Raw genomic sequence first — 17,097 nt, forward strand, 5'->3', positions numbered from 1 at the left:
ATTCTATTTATCCAGTGTGCCCTCTGCCTTCTCTCTGGATTGGATAATGGTTGGCAAGAGTGACTTGAATTAAATTAAATTAAAACACTGAAAGGAACAGAGAACATAAAGGTGATAATGCCTAAATTATCTTATATAACCTGAATTAACCACGAGGAAATAACCAGACAAGCCCAAAGTAAAGGATGTGTTACAAAACGGTTCGTTTGCATTCTTCAAAAATGCCAGTGTCATGAAAGAATGAAAGGCTAAGGAGTGGTCCTGGATTAACGGTGACTCAAGAGATGTGACTACCAAATGCAGTGGGATCCTGGGTTGGGGGAGGGGGGAAAGATGTCATGGCTGCCAACCTTGCAGTAATTGGCGAGATTCGAATAGAGGAGTTGCATGTTAGATAATTGTATCAACATTAACTTCCTGCATTGGATGGTTGCCACGGAGGTTAATCCAGATCTCCTTTCTTGATAATATTAGCAACCAACTCATTCTTAGCTATGGTAGATTCAGGAGTTTTAGCCCCCTTGAATCTTCTGTGGAGGAAGATGGAAAAAACAGCCTTGTTTTCAGGATCTTGTAAAAATACTAACCAGCACGCTGAACTGTGGTGCCCCCTTGCGGTGAGAGTTCCCTTCATTCTTGGGACTGGCTTCACAAAACTCTTAGAGACTTACCGTCACCTCACGAATATTTTTCGAAACCTATTATGTATCCAGCATCTGCTAAGTGTCAAGGATTCATAAGCTCCTTCTGGAGCTTCCAAATACACAAACAAATATGGAATCACAAACCGCAAGAGGGTTTTGAAGGAGACTTTATAAACAGGCTGATTATCTCTAAAGCTTGGCATGAAACAGAAGGGAGATATCCCTGTCTTTTGGTTCATACTGAGTTTGGGGCAGCCCTTCTCCATGGCTGTTGGGATTACCCGTTCTGGTCTGGGTCCCTGCTTGCCTTACCACTACTTAGGACTGGTAATAACACAGTTAGTGCTTTCCTGTCTGGGACTTAAAATAATTTTCTCGAAGTTACATCTGACAAAAGGTGGGATTGCTGTAAACCAAGCCCACTTCTCTAAGGGACACTGTATGTAATTTGCAGCCACAGAGGAACCGACAGACCCCACCTGTACCAGTGGCACGTGGAGAGCACCTTCCTCCCTGCCTGTCTTGTCTGTCACATTGCTCACAACAGCACCTCGCTTCCAGCCGCAGACAGCTGGATTGTAGTGACTTGAGCGAAGGGCTCGTCTGTGATGCTTAACGATCGTCCTTCATGCTGGAGGCTCTGAGCCGTGGCCCACGGTGAGGGACACAGGAGAAAGACCGTGATGATGTCATGATGTGGAGGCGGGGGGGGGGGGGGTCGAGTTTACCCAACCCAGGTGATGAAACAGGATGGCACAGAATCACCCGCGTGGTCTGCTAGACTGTTTGAAAAAGGAAGACGACCGTTTGCTCAAACTGACACAGTTCTAATATTTGGAGAACTCAGCTAAATCATAGATAATAGCAATGCTTGTGGAATAGAAAATGTGTTTCTGAGTATTGGGTGTAGACATTTTAAACATTTCATTGTGGGAAATTTATTTAAACAAAACAAACAGAAGGAGGCAGAACGTGGTCATGAACCCCATGTAGGCGTACCTCACCTTCCACTCCCCCTTGGATTCTTTTCACATATTAATTATGGATGTACTCGTAATTGCTGACAATCACTTCTTTTCTGCATTGGAAAAATACAGCTCTGTGATTTTTTTTTTTGTTTTTTTTCTGCTCTATCCCCCCCCCCCCCCCCCCCCCCCCCCCCCCCGCCACACTCAGGAAGCATAGCATAGAGACTCAGAGCACCTGGGGTAGAATTGGGCTCTGTCTCCTCTGAGCTGTGTGATCCTGGGCAAGTTGGTAAACCTCTCTGGGCCCCCTGTCTGTAAACGGGGTGAATCAGCCATAAGCATGTGTCAGCTATCCCCATCGTCATTATATAGAACCTCTGTGTGCTCTAATAGGCTGTTTTCACACCCGCGTCTTATTTAACCCCACAGCAGTCCTGAGAGTGCCCTACGGTTCACTCATGAGGGAGTTGAGCCTGCAGGAGGTTAAATCAGGAGTTTGCAAACTTGTCTGCAGGAGTCACCTGGGGCCCTTCACAAGTTACTGATGCCTGCTGCCCTGGAGACTGATTTAATTGGCCTGGGATGTGGCCTGGGCTTCGGTGCAGTTAAAGGTCCCCAGGTGATGGTAATGTGCAGAGACCCGCGTGGGACCGAGCTTGTGGACCTAGAGGCGGGCGGAGCCCAAATCGGATGGTGCTCAGTGAGCTTTCCGCCGTCTCTGTGTGACTTGAGAGCCAGGACTTGGCTGGGAAGTTTTATGATCTGATTTCCAGAGCCTTCCCAGAGCTGAGCCCCACGCCGCACCCTCACCCATCAGAGCAGATTTCACACCAGACTTTACGTGCAAAGTTTTGTTTGAGTATTAATCCTGAGTTCCTAAACAAAACATGAGAAAGCGTCCCTCCCATTCCAGGCACGGACATGGCGGTTGCAAAAGCAAGTACTCTTCTGAATGCATTTGTATCTTCCACTATTTAGTCCATGAACACAGTTGTTGGCGTCTGTATGGGTTCTCTCTCGCCATCCTGATGCTAAGTAAGATCGCAGAATCTCGGTGGCCTAGAGCATAGCTGACACCCATGGTCCCCTGGGGGTCGGCTGCTCTCAGCTGGGTGTTTCTCCGCTCCTTGTGTCTGTCATCTTCCTGCTCGGCCCAAGGGGCTAGCCGGGGAATGTTCTCACGGTGAAGGCAGCGGTACAAGGAAACCAGCCCCACTTCTGCACAAGCCGACTGCAAGACCTCCTGCGTCATGTCGGCTAGTGTCCCGTTGACCACAGCAAATCACATGACCGAGCCCAAAGTTAAGAGGTGCGGAAATATGTCCCACTTGCTTTGAGTCCAGGCACTTCGTGTGGTCAAGCCTAACATTAGTGGAAAGGAATGCACTCTTCCCCGTGGAAAGGACAGGGTGGGTGGTTTGAACACAAATCTGTTACAGATGTAAACGTAGACGTTGGTCCATAGGTGTTTGTGGTAGCAGAAAGACGCTAGGTATTAAACATTGAAAGATACTTAGATAAAATAGAATACACTTCCCCAGGAAAAGAGAAAGCTGCTATTTAAGATGATGTAGAAACTATGTCAGTGAAAGTTATTCATGCCATAAAATGGAGAGAGCAGATTATGAAACCACATATATATTATGTTGCCAATTCGGAGAAGAACTATGTCTATTCATATTTCAGGAACTTAAAGATGTGTGCCAAATTGTTAATGATCATCTGGGGTAGAATTATGGAATATTTTTATTTTCAAGTTCTATTCCTCTGAATTTGCTACATTTTCTGTGATACATATACATATCGTAGTAAGAAAAACATTTTAAACCGGGTTAGATGGGGAAGCTAAGATTCCGCATTCCTCTCAATTGCCTTTTTTTGGTAACCTTTCCATAGGCAGCAAGATAATGGAGAATGGCCTTCTCTTCAAAGAACTTCTGCAGACTCCGAATTTTCGAATTACTGTGGTTGATGATGCAGACACCGTGGAACTTTGCGGTGCTCTGAAGGTAAAGTCAGCCTTGTTATTTCTGCTCGAGGAGCTAATTGCGGCCGGCCACTGTTAGCGGTGTTGAATCTGAGCCTGAAGAGTGAGCTCTGTGTTCATGCCTGCGCTTCAGCGAAGAATAGTGAATTGAGAGCCTTGTGTATCACTTCCGGCCTTGCCCCAGCCTTTCCTGGGTGGTGGGAAGTTCCTCTCCCACTGGGGTTTGCTTTTACTTGGAAATCTGGGGAAAGTGTGGTGTTTTATTCTTTGGGAAACTGGCAGCATTAATATTTAAAAAGGGTGGAAAGTCTCTTGATTGTAGAATTTTACCAGAGACCAAAGCATTCCATTAATTCATATATTTCTCTCCTATGTTGTCTTGAGCCGGAAAGGGACTTCTTGCCTCTGGATTATGCTACTCGGTTGCTTTGATAGTTTGGTTGGTTGTTGTTTTTAATGGAAAAATAGTCTGCTGCTGACAAAGGTTTTTCCAAGAATGGTTTAAAAAGATTTTTTTTTTAATGTTTATTTATTTTTAAGAGAGAAAGAGACACAGAGCATGAGTGGGGGAAGGAGTAGAGAGAGAGGGAGACACAGAATCCCAAGCAGGCTCCAGGCTCTGAGCTGTCAGCACAGAGCCCGACGCGGGGCTCGAACCCACAAACCCACGAACCGTGAGATCATGCCCTGAGCCAGAGTCGGATGTGTAACCGACTGGGCCACCCAGGCGCCACACGCAGGGTTCTATCTTTGTCCGGAAAGGGAAATGGTCCAATTACATAAGCAGCTTCTACTGGCCAGTGGCCTGGGAGGGTAAAGGGAAGGGTTTCCACAGGGGCTCCTGACTTGTTCCGCTCTGCCTATAAAAGTCTCGGTCGTGGGTCCCTCTCTCGCCTGACTCTGGGAAACAGCCAGTGAGGAGCTGGCTGGCCTTTCTGATCCTTCTCCCCCTGGAATCAGCTGCTAGAGCTGCCTTCTCAAAAAAAAAAAAAAAAAAAAAAAAAAAGACCTCAATGTGAATGAATACCCCCCGCCCAGTCCCTTTTGAGCCATTTCTTTTGTAACAAAAGCCGCTTTTCAGGAATTTGAGCACCTCGGGAAGGAAGTCACACAGTCTGGCATTCATCCGCCTCCCTTCGGCAGGTAAAAATGGCAAAGACTGAAAGAACACTGAAGAGACAAGAAACCAAAGACTGCCTTCCCGCCCTCTCTCTAGATCGAACGTACCTCCTTTTTGTCTCATCAGAATTTAACACCACTTTCTAGAATTAATATCCTGTGTGTGTGTGTGTGTGTGTGTGTGTGTGTGTGTGTGGTCACAGGTCCTTACACCGTGAGGATTTTAGGAACGAAAGCCAGCTAAAGACTGGGGCTCCCAGGCAGCACAGGCCCCTACTTCTGGATGTCCGCGTGGGGCGTCCTTCCCGCGACTGGCGGGCCCTGTTACACAGTGAAGACACTGGCCTTGGCTGCTTGGTTTATTTTTGTTGGTTGAGATTTTTATGTGTTTTTAATAGTCCTTCATTAAACTAATGACCAGTTGACAACAGGGGCCTCGTGAACGCCTAATTGCTCAGCCCCAGCCTGTGTTGCTCCAAAATTGTTTTTAAGCGACTGGATGTTTCTGGTGGTGAATGGAGAAGCTGTGAGATCCTGCCCGGGACAAAGGGTGTTTGGGGGGTGGAAACAGAAAGATTCTAGATTGAGGGCTCTGGAAAAGCTTCTGCTAATGGGACCTCATGCTGGTCTTGTGTCTGAGCTTAGACTGGCTTTTCATTTTTGTTGGCAGGAAGCCGGTAAGCGGATCTGTGCCTGCTACCAGGACAGAGAGTGGTTCGTGGGGGGCAGAGACAGATGGGGTTGAGGACCATTCATCATGCTTCCTCTGGCTATCCTTTGAAACAGGATCAGTTACCATCATTCCCGTCGGCTTGCATCAGAGCTGGGATTTTTGGAAACCGAGAAACAGGCACTTTGGCGGTAATTGAGGCTAACCATTTGGTCACACAGATAAGGAGATGGCGATCCAGAGAGAGTAAATCACTCAAACGTAGCGAATATTGGCACAGCCGGAGTGTGGAAGCGGGTTCCAAGCATCTTAGTCTGGTGTTCTTTGGTTACGACGTACAGCCTGACGTTTCTGGTTTGTGTCCAGTTGAATAGAATGAATCCCTCCCTTGTCAGAGGCTGCCAAAGCAAGGACAGATGGACAGACGTTTCTTTTATTACATAATTGATGATGTGGAAATGTTGGGGTTCAGAGCAAACGGTCAAGAGAGAATTCTTGAGACATCTTCGGTGCAAAAAGGTGGTTTCATTAAAGCACAGGAACAGAACCCCTGGGCAGAAAGACCTGCACTGGGGCTGTGAGGGGTGACTGACTGTCTAGTTTCAAGTGGGGAGGGGGTTAGGAATAGGAAAAGTCTCTAAGGAATTTTGGAAGCAAGGTTTCCAGGACCTTGAGGGGGCCAGCTGTTGTTAGGAAAATGTCATTTACTCCTGCCTACTAAAACTTTAGTCGTGAGACCCTTTAGATGTGTATCAGGGGCCATATGCTTGGAGGATGATTGCTAACATATATTTGGGGGTAGAGATAAAGGAAGTTTCCAAAGGCATTTTTTTTTTTTTTTTTTTAATTTTTTTTTCAACGTTTTTTATTTATTTTTGGGACAGAGAGAGACAGAGCATGAACGGGGGAGGGGCAGAGAGAGAGGGAGACACAGAATCGGAAACAGGCTCCAGGCTCCGAGCCATCAGCCCAGAGCCTGACGCGGGGCTCGAACTCACGGACCGCGAGATCGTGACCTGGCTGAAGTCGGACGCTTAACCGACTGCGCCACCCAGGCGCCCCTCCAAAGGCATTTTTATATGTTAAAGGAGACGTAGGATCCTGGAGGTCGGGATGTTGTGAAGCTAAGATTTGCCTTTTGCCCTTAGCAAAGTATCAACATCCAGGCAGCTGAGTCCCTAGAGGAAGGTCACTCTTCCTGTCTCAAAGGCCTGTCAGTGGCCTGTAGGTTGTCAGGAAATTTAATTTTTTCCCTTGCCTTTTTTTTTCCCCACATCAATTAATAGTCTGTTGTTTTTTCCTGATTATAAAAGTAGGCACGTTCACTGTTTCACACAACAGATGGATGTAAAGAAAGTAAAAATCACCGATAGCCCCTGCATCCTGAGATACGCACTGTTGATGCTTTGTATACCCTTCCAGTCTTTTTAGTGAGCATACGTAGGCGTAGGGCTGCTTTTAAAAACAAAAACTGGGTCTTACTGTTCAAATAGTATCACATGTTTGCCTCTTTCACAGTAAATTAACAATCTTCAGTAATCTCTATACTAGCAATCAAAGAAATGTACACTGTCCCTTTTTTGTGCTCAAAAACATGACGTTTGAGCTACAAAAATAAAAATTGAAAACAACTCACTGATAAAACCAAAAAGAAAATGTAACGGTTTTCTGCAAAATCATATTAGAGCAGTGCATTTTACTGCCTTCAGAACGTCCTTTACCTCTGACCTATATTAATCTCCAGTAAGGCGATATTCTTTTTTAAATATCAGCTTTATTTAAGCATAATTCATGTACATTAAACTGCATCCATTTAAGTTCCTAAGACAGTGGGTTTTAACAGGTGTGTGCATAACCCTGAAAATCACGATAGGGAACATTTCCATCATCCCCAAGGGATTCTCTGTGTCCCTTTTCAGTCCCCACCCCAGCCAGGCTGTTCTGCTTTTGTTCACTACTGTTTACGTTTTCTAGAACTTTTATAATGGAGTTGTACAGTTATCTACTCTTCTGTGTGTGGCGTCAGAGATGCTTTATCAGGATTGGGTTTCATTAGCAGAGAACCAAAATAATAGCAGCTGACCGCCATAGAAGTGAATTTCTTTCTTATGTAAACATCCTCAATCCAAACGAAAGCTCCTTTCCACACAATCCTCAGGGAGCCAGGCTCCTAACAGCTCACAAGGATTGGCCCTTGTCTTCGTATTTTGTTTTGTTTAAATTTTTTTTTAATGTTTATTCATTTTTGAAAGACAGAGACAGAGCACAAGCAGGGGTGGGATGGACAGGAAGGGGGAGACAGAATCCGAAGCAGGCTCCAGGCTCCGAGCTGTCAGCACAGAGCCCGACGTGGGGCTCGAACCCATGAACCGCAAGATCATGACCTGAGCCGAAGTCGGACGCTCAACCCACTGAGCCACCCAGGCGCCCCAGCTTGTCTTCATGTTTTAAAATGGTAACCAGAGGGGTGCCTGGGTGGCTCTGTCAGTTAAGCGTCCAACTTGGTTTCGGCCCAGGTCATCATCTAGTGGTTTGTGGGATCCAGCCCCGTGTCAGGCTCTGTGCTCTCTGTGCTGACAGCATGGAGCCTGCTTGGGGTTCTCTCCCTCTCTCTCTCTCTCTGCCCCTCCTCGGCTTGCGTTCTCTCTCTGTCTCTCAAAATAAATAAACATTAAAAAAAAAAACAACAAACAAGGTGACCAGAGCTCTAGCCATCACATCTGCGGGAGGCAGATGGTTTCATGTGAATGAGCAGTACCTCATCGTGTGACTACACCTAGCTGCAAGGGACGTCGGGTCCCCTGGTTAGCCACGTATTTGCATCAAAGTCAGGGACGCTGTGACTCTGGAGGAGGAGAGTAGGTGGGGAGATAAACCCATAACCTGTGCCACAGCCACCTGACACACCCCTACTGCTGGGCGTGCAGGTTTCTTCCAGGGCTTTGGCTGTGATAAGCCATGCTGTGCTGCACGACCTCGTGCCTAGTGCCGGGGCCACTGCTGGGCCACTGCTGGATCCCGCTAGCCATGTGTGGCCATTTGCATTTACATTCGAATTCGTTAAAACTTAAAAAAAAATTAACGGTTCAGTTTCAAAGACTGCGGCTCCACACGAGTCTTTGGTGAGTCCCAGTGGCTCGTGGCTACCCGGTGGGGCGAGCAGACGTAAGGCATTTACATCACTGCAGAAATTTCTAAGGCCGCGTCTCATCGGGGTGCCCAGCCTGGTGGGCTACGTGCGTGCGGGGTTGACACCTCAGCCAGGCCGCCCTACGCAGAGCCTAACCTGCCAGTCTTGCTAGGGGTAGGCCCACACTGTGCAGTCAGAGCTCTCCCTTAGGCCCAAAGCTCCGGTACCTGGCCTCAGGCAGAATCGGGTGGAGTGTTGGGGGTACGGGAAACAGTGACCGCTGCCTGCGTTTCACCGGAGCCCTGCGTCCTAGGTGGGGAGCGTGTTTGCATAGCCTGCGGGCGGCCTCGGCCGGCTTCTCCACTTTTATATTCTTTGTGTGGGAGGCTCGGAGTGGAAGGAATCGAGTCCCATCCAACCCGCCCTGGCTCCGAATTGCAACGATGGCACTTCAGGGCGAATGATTGCCTCCGAGCGTTGCCACAACCCAGGAAATGGGGAAGGGCTTACGCGTGCGCCTGTCTTCTGAAAATCATGGTATTTTTAGCTCCAGAATAGTTTAAAGCAGATTTAAATGCACAGTGGATAATGATAACTTTCACAGCTGAGTGATCTCAGAGGACATCTGCTCAGATGCTATTCAAACACGATCTGACTGGCTCAGTGTGTTTATTTTTCTTTTGACAGTGATAAGTGGTGGAGGGGAGAGAGTGAGGGTTTCAAGATCCATCATAAGGCGATTAAACTGGATCGGCGCCCAGGGTCCCCTTAGAAGGGAGGAGTTTACCCTGCCGTGGTCTCCTGCTCTTCCCCCCCCCCCCTTCTAAAGTGGGGAGGTCAGCCATCTGGGGGAAACTGAGGTGATCCTGACCTGTGTGCCCTGTGGGGAAGGGGGTCACAGAAGGGCCAAGAGGCCAGCTGCAGTCCCAGGCCTTGGACACCCTCATTTGCTTTTTCTCTGGGAGCAGTGACACGAAAGGTCAGAAGCATTGCTCTGGAGCTCAGGGCTCATCCAGTACAGCTCCTGCTTGGATGCTTCCAGTGACCGAGGGCTCACTCCTTTACCTCCAAGTCTTTTAGATTTAGTGAGGTCAGCTCTTCTGTTAGAAAGTTTTTATCCTGAATCTGAGGTGGCCCCTCTGTGCCTTTCATTCACTGACCCCCCCCCCAGCGGCCCAGTGTGATCTACCCCCTGGAGAGAACTCTGGGGCCAGGCTGCCTGGTCGGGCAGGTACCCACTGTGTGACCTTGGGGGAACTACTTCCCCTGTGTGTGGGTTTCCTCACCTCTCTCTTTGCATGATAATGGGACCCGCCTAGTAGGAATGTTGTGTGACGATTAAACCAGTTAATACTACAGGAAGCACTTAGAGGGTCGATAAGATTAAGTGTTGTTTTTGTTATTTCCTTCCATAAATCTTTTCTTCTCCTAAGCCTACCCTGTTTACTTCCTAAGCCTTCCTGAAGGCCAGAGAGGCACTCGCCTTTGACACCTGACTGGCTGCAGAGGGTTCAGGAAGGCCTCTGACCCTAGGTGGGGTGGGTTAGCCACACCCTGGAAGCAGTGAGGCCCAGGGAAGAGAGTGGGCCTGAGGGGCCGGACGTAGGGCCTGTCTTCCTGGGAAGCCGCTGAACCTCCCTGAGCCCGCCAGGGGGCTGGGTACACACGTGTGAGGGCTCCCCGGAGGGAGAGTGCCGGCGAGACTGTGTGCACAGGGGCCTCGCCGGGGGGCACTTCGTAAATAATCCCTCTCTCCTCTGTGTCTAGGAGCCCCCTGGTGGAAGGAAGCTGTTTTATCTCCTTCGATATATAGCCTCGTATTGTGGTTGGTCTGTCAAGTAACCCCCAGAATGGGTCCCATCGTGGCGAAGGGGGCACAGGAGACAGTCGAGGGGGCGTCGGAGAGCCATTTTAACAGTCTAACCATCTGGATCCTTGACATGTTGCCATGGTAACTTCAATAAAACCATTTGGCAGGCTCACCCGGCAGTTGGCCTCACGGCCTGGTGGTCAGTCCTCCCACAGGTCCCCAGGTGTCTCTTTGCTGCCTCAGCACTGTCCCACTTATCTGCAGCCCCGGGGCAGGCCACAGCCGTACCAGCTTTCCTGGAGGGATGTCACCACCTTAGAAAGGCCTTGAAAGATCTTCTCTAAGCCCCGAATTTTGATACTGAGGCCAAGAAGGCTCAGAGAGGTGGAGTCATTTTCCCAAGGTCACACAGCAGAGTCAGAACCAGAGGCCATCTGGATATCTGTGCGTGTGCTTTTGGTGCCCCCCCATGGCTTGCTTAGTCCGGCTCCTCTGCCAGGAGGGGTGTCTGGGTCTGTCTGGACCCAGCCCTGGGTGCTCTTGCCATCCCCGGCTCGTCTTTGCACAGCGCCCCGCGTAAAAGGTTAGGGTGTTGTTTTGCCCCTCCGCACCTCAGGGCTCCTCTCACACTGCCTGTCCCCTCCTCTCTTCCGGATGCTGCCAGACCCTAGAGTGTGCCACGCCAGGAACCGCCCACGTCCTGCGTCAGTGAGCGCACACAGTGGTACTTGGGGAGAGATGGCTGCCGTCGGGGCCTCACGAAGCCTGCAGTTCACATTGCCTGTGTGGCCGGAAGGGGTTGGGAGGCTTTTGCAGGGTCCGGACAGAAGTCGGTAGCTTTTGAAAACCTGAGCGCTCTGCAGAAGACCCGATTCCTCGTCAGCTCTACCTGCAGCTGTAGGAAGCGGGGTCTAAATGGAGTCGGGCCTCTGTAGGGCGAGACCGACCCCCCTGGAAGCTGCTTGGTTGCTCTGTCCGAACAGCTCATAGCCTCCCGGGGAGGCTCTCGAGAACACAGAAAGTGCGAATTCATCTAAAACCTGCACGTGTTCCTGTCGGGTCTCTGATCTTTTTATAACATTTTTTTTATTGTTTATTTTTGAGCGAGCGCGAGAGAGAGTGCGAGCAGGGGAGGGGCGGAGAGAGGGAGACACAGAATCTGAAGCAGGTTCCAGGCTCTGAGCTGTCAGCACAGAGTCTGACATGGGGCTCGAACTCATGGGCTGTGAGATCATGACCCAAGCTGAAGTCAGTCGCTTAATGGACTGAGCCACCCAAGCGCCCTGTGTCAACTTTTTAAAAAAAATGTTTATTTATTTTCGAGAGAGAGAGAGACGGGGGGGGGGGGGACAGAGGATCCGAAGCAGGCTCTGTGCTGCCAGCACAGACCCCAATGAGGGGCTCGATCTGATGAACCGCGAGATCATGACCTGAGCCAAAGTCGGACGCTTAACTGACTGAGCCAGCCAGCGCCCCTATCGTCAACTCTTTGAGGACAAGCTTTGGGCCGCATTCTGTCTTTGCAGCTCCTCCCTGGGGGCGCCCTCAGCCCCCACGTCCTCCGCCACCAGGGCCCGCCCCCACACGGCATGCTTAATACACATGGGTTGAAAGGAAAATCAGATTTTCGGTACCTCTTGCAGAACATCACTTTCTGCCCAGGTTATAATTATCGTCGCGCGTTTTGTTGTCCCATTAGGCCAGAGGTAGGCAAACTTTTTCTGTAAGGGCCACACAGGAAATGTTGTGGGCTTTGGGGCCCCTATGGTCTGTGTCGCAACTACTCAAATCTGTTGTTAACAGCGCCAGGGCAACCACAGGTGGTACACAAATAAGCAGGGGTGCCTGGCTTCCAGTACGACATTATTTACACAAACATGCAGTTGGCCCTTCGTTTGCTGACCCCTGGACCAGATTATCCGCTTCTGGAGAGGCAGGTCTGTGTCTCATCTGCCTTGTGTGGGGCGAGTTCATGCAAGAGCGGGGGCCCCACGAGTGCTTGTGTAGGGATAATTGCATGAGGCAAAAGGCTGAAACTTGACTGGCACATACGTAGACCTACGGACCCAGCAACTCCGCTGCTGGGTACACACCCAACCGAAATGCCCGCTTGTGGTCACCGAGGGATATGGGCCAGCGTGGCCACAGCAGCACCATTTGCCGTGGCCCCAAACTGGGAACTACCCCAGTGCCAAGGGTGGCTCAGTCGGTTAAGCATCTGACTTTGGCTCAGGTCGTGATCTCGCGGTCCGTGAGTTCGAGCCCCGCGTCGGGCTCTGTGCTGACGGCTCGGAGCCTGGAGCCTGCTTCGGGTTCTGTGTCTCCCTCTCTCCCTGCCCCTCCCCTGCTCATGCCCTGTCTCTCTCTGTCTCTCAAAAATGAATAAACATTTAAAAAAATTTAAAACAAACTGCACTGTATTCACACGGTGGAGTGCAGTACAGCAATGAAAATCAGTGTACTGTAGGTAAAAATACAGCTAAATCTCACAAACATGATGTCCAACTGAGACAAAGACACAAATGGTTACATACTGTGCGGCTCTTTTCACATAAAATTTCAAGACAGGTAAAGCAAATCTATGCCGGTAGAAGCCAGGAGACTGGCTACCTTTTGGGGGTGCCGACTGGAAGAGGGTGTGGGGGTGGCATTCTGGGGCACTGGTTCCGTTCTGTTTCTGGATCAGGGTTCCGGTTACAAGGCGGTGTTTGGTTTGGGAGCATATCATCGAGCCGTGTGCTTGTGACCCGCATACCTTCCCGTATGACCGTTCGAGCTGAATAAGGCATTTGGAAACAAAAAAGACAAAAAGTCAGTTTGTGCAAACAGTGTTTAGCCAGAGACTACGAGCAACCGTTCTAGCTCTCTGGCCGATGTTCCTCAGCTGCTGTCTCCTACTAACCCCAGACCCGGGCTCTTGGTCCTACGAACGGGAGCACAGAAGGCTGGTCCCTCCTTTCGTCTTTGACAGTCAGGGCACAGGAGCCGACGCTGGGGACGCTGGGGCGGAGCGTTCCGACCGCGGGCCGGGGGCCCCTGCCTCCGCCTCTGCCCCCACCTTCCCAGCCCCCTTGTCTGCGGCGGGTGTGTGACGGGCATGCCCCGGCTTCCCCGATTCCTTCCAGAACATCGTAGCCGTGGGCGCCGGGTTCTGCGATGGCCTCCACAGTGGAGACAACACCAAAGCGGCCGTCATCCGCCTGGGGCTCATGGAGATGATCGCTTTCGCCAAGATCTTCTGCAAGGGCCAGGTGTCCACGGCCACCTTCCTGGAGAGCTGCGGCGTGGCCGACCTGATCACCACCTGCTACGGAGGCCGGAACCGCAGGGTGGCCGAGGCATTTGCCAGAACCGGGAAGGTAGCCCCTGGCCTGCCCTCGCCCACCCCTCCTCCCTCACTTGAGACTCTTGGGCCGGGGCGAGCCACAGTGCAGCGGAGATAGAGCCCAGCATTTGTCATTTGCTGGGCGTGTCCTGCCCGTGCCTGTCTCCTTTCCCTTAAGAGTACTGAGGCCTTAGCCCTGTAGCTTGTAGGTCTCTCTTTCCTTGGCTCGTAGGGCGGGATAGCAGCTCCCTTCCCCGGCTCACCTCTTGAAAGAAGGGATTCTCTAGGCTTTACCATAGCGTTTGCATCCTTGTTTTTAAGACCATTGAAGAGTTGGAGAAAGACATGCTGAACGGACAGAAGCTCCAGGGACCTCAGACTTCTGCTGAAGTGTACCGGATCCTGAAGCAGAAGGGGCTGATCGACAAGTAAGTACCCCGCAATGTCCCTGTGACCAGAGGGGGGGCCACCCCCTGCTTCCCTCCTGACCACCAGCCCGGCCGGCGCGCACGGGCACAGCTGCTTGACAGGTGCGTGCAGAACCCCCCTGGATTAGTTCCGTCCTTAGCGTGACGCGAACTTCTTCCTGCCCTGGAAAGGAGCGCTGACACGGACCCGGGCCCCACCTCAGGGAGCAGAACTCAATTCTGTGAAGCTCGTTACAAAACATGAAGTTTGACGTTCTGCTTTTTCCTGCAGGATGTTTGCCAAGAGCCCCGTGTCCTAGGTTTTAAATTAAAAAGAAAATGTTATAAACAGATGTAGTCTTGAGGGGCGCCTGGGGGGGGCTCAGTCCATTGAGCATCCGGCTCTTGATGTTGGCTCAGGTCATGATCTTACGGGTCTGTGAGTCTGAGCCCCGCGTTGGGCTCTGTGCTCACGGTGTAGAACCTGCTTGGGATTCTCCTCTCTCTCTGCTCTTCCTCCCTCTCTCTCTCAGAATGAATAAATAAGATTAAAAAAAAAAAAAAAAGATACAGTGTTGTTAATAAAATGCCAAACAACTGAGAAGGGAAGAAAGTGGAGGTTACTCCGGAATTCTACCCCTAGAAGTGCCCTGTGTTAAGGCCTGGTGAGCAGCTTTGCAGTCGCTGGGTCCTCTGTGACCCTTCCGAGCTGCGAAACTATTCAAGGTGGGCTTGAATTTGCCGCTCCATTTGCCACTCGATCGAGGCAGTAAATCCTATAGCACCACAAAAGCTGCCCCCCTCTCCGTGGCCGCCCTGTGGCCTACCTGCCACGCAGCCCTTTATCTTGCTGGTTGGCTGAACCTTCATCCCTAACCAGGATGCCAGCTGATATTAGACACCATCTAATAACTGCGCACATGGACGTACGTACGCGCATATTCTGTGTATCCTGAACTCTTCGGGAGGGAGGGGGGAGGCCTGGTCGCCCGGAAGAGGAGGGGGCCGGGCAACGGTGAGGCTGCCAATCGTGGCCAATCTGGAGCACACGCTTCTCGCTGAGCCGGTGGTGGTTACGGACGTGCGTGCTGGTGTGTTTCCTTCATCCTCTTCATCCAGTCCGGATATCTGCTGTTCCCGACCACACACCGTTCCCTCCCCTACGCCCAGCTGTCTTCTCTGGACCAGTACAAACTGAGCAGCCTTCGCGCTCCCCACGAACAAGTGGAAATGAAGGAGGACAGGGCATTGGTCTTCCTTCTTTAATTTGCATTTTAGTTCTCTGAAATGGCTTTTCAGAGCGGCCCGGCAGGGTTGGAAGTCACAAACAGGCCTCCGGAGGTGGAGAATTACCTTTAAATCGCGACTAAAAGGAAGATCCCTCCTCCGATGTGCCCGGGTTTTCCTTACGTACTTAACTGCACACAGTAGTGTGTTTGTGGCGGGTCCACTTTGATGACCGTTAAGTATTTATCAGGAATTTTTTTAAGTCTTAGGAAAATACTTGGCTGTTGGCGGATGATGATTATCTCCCAGTCACGGTTTTAAAGTGGCATCTGTGTGCTACCGTGGGGTGTATTGGATGGGACCCTATCATTGGACGAGTTGGCCGGGGTTACGTAGGGAATGGAACTGGCATTCTGGGATCAGTACCTGCCTGTTTGAAAAAGCAGGTGTAATCAAGCAGGCGACACTCACCTCTGAGCGGATGCCCCTCCCCTGTCCTGTCCCATTTTCGTTCTTCTGATTAGAAACTGAACAGGCCTGAGCCTGGGCTTAATGAGGTCGCTGCCGGGTTCTAGGGCACAGCACGCTCCCCCCAGGCCGCAGTGCAGATCCTGTGGGGCCCTCCCTTCCCCTACACCGCCTCCCAGAGCCGCTCAGGCCGAGCCTCCCTTCTGCTCTCTGCCCTCGACATCACCTCTTACCTTGATTTTTTTTCCCTTTTTCATCCCAGCCATCACCACCTGGGTCTTCCTCCCTTTCCTTCTCCTCTCCCTTCTCTTCTCCGTGGCTACAGAAACAGCAGTGAGCCGGAGGGCAGCATTTAAGGCCCCCTTGTGGCTTACGAGCCAGGTGGTCTTGGGTAGGTCATATTTTTATCTGTCCTGTGCCCCAGTTTTCATTATCCACCGAATGGAACCGGTGGACCTGTGATTGCCACGGTGCCTTCTCCCTGGAGTGTTCACATTCACAAGCTTCCTGCACATCCAGAGCGAGTCCTTTAGGTTGGCATTTGGGGCAGCCTCTCAGTCGTGTTCCAGCTGTACTTTCTAACCGTCCTGTTAACCCCTACGACCCCTTCTTCACTTGAAGCAGACCTCCCTCTGCCCCAGACACCTCCTTCTCGGACTTCTGTGTGCGTCTGTCCTCCTGCTGTCTGCTCTGCCTGGACGGCCCTCCTCGACGTCCACGTCAGCCCTGACCATCCTCGGGGTGGCCCGGGTCTGTCCTCGGAGAAGCCTTCATCCATATCCTCTAGACACAAATAACTTTCCCCGCTTTGAACATACTGTTTACACCGGCGGCCAGCAAACTTGTTGTGCAAAGAACCACATAATAAATATTTAGTCTTTGCAGCTTGCATATAGCTGTCTGTCATATATCCTTTTTTTTCCCTTTTACGCCCTTTGAAACATGTAAGAATCGTACTTAGCTTGCGGGCAGTACAAAACAGGCCACAGAGCAGACTGACTTCTCAGGCTGTGACTTGCGGGCCCCAGGTGTAGACCGTACCTCTGCTCGTGCTGTGGGCTTATTACATAAATGTACAGTTTCACTTTCTTTCTTCAGATTTGGAGGGGGGGCAGGGAGCACATGCTCTTGTTAAAAAAAAGAAATTTGATGCTTTTTGAAAAAAATGTATTTAGAGAGGGAGAGAGAGAATGTGCACACACAAGTCGGGGAGGGCCGGAGAGAGCGGGAGAGACAGAATCCCAAGCAGGCTCCCTGCTCTCAGCACGGAACCCGATGCAGGGCCTGACCCCGTGAGGTCATGACCTGAGTGGAAACCAAGAGTCAGACACTTACCGACTGA

General features: G+C 50.8%; 1 protein-coding gene across 1 annotated transcript in view; it reads left to right on the forward strand.

Moving 5' to 3' along the window:
* The window catches only part of GPD1L (glycerol-3-phosphate dehydrogenase 1 like), a 57,284-nt gene that overhangs the window by 32,488 nt on the left and 7,699 nt on the right, over positions 1–17,097 (forward strand). Inside the window, exons 5-7 of the mRNA XM_060638447.3 lie at positions 3,509–3,621; positions 13,454–13,687; positions 13,975–14,081. Of these exons, the coding sequence (XP_060494430.1) occupies positions 3,509–3,621; positions 13,454–13,687; positions 13,975–14,081 (454 nt within the window). The remainder of the gene's footprint in view (positions 1–3,508; positions 3,622–13,453; positions 13,688–13,974; positions 14,082–17,097) is intronic.

Source organism: Panthera onca, chromosome C2 (genome assembly GCF_046562875.1).
Source record: "Panthera onca isolate mPanOnc1 chromosome C2, mPanOnc1 haplotype 2, whole genome shotgun sequence".
Lineage (NCBI taxonomy): Eukaryota > Metazoa > Chordata > Mammalia > Carnivora > Felidae > Panthera > Panthera onca.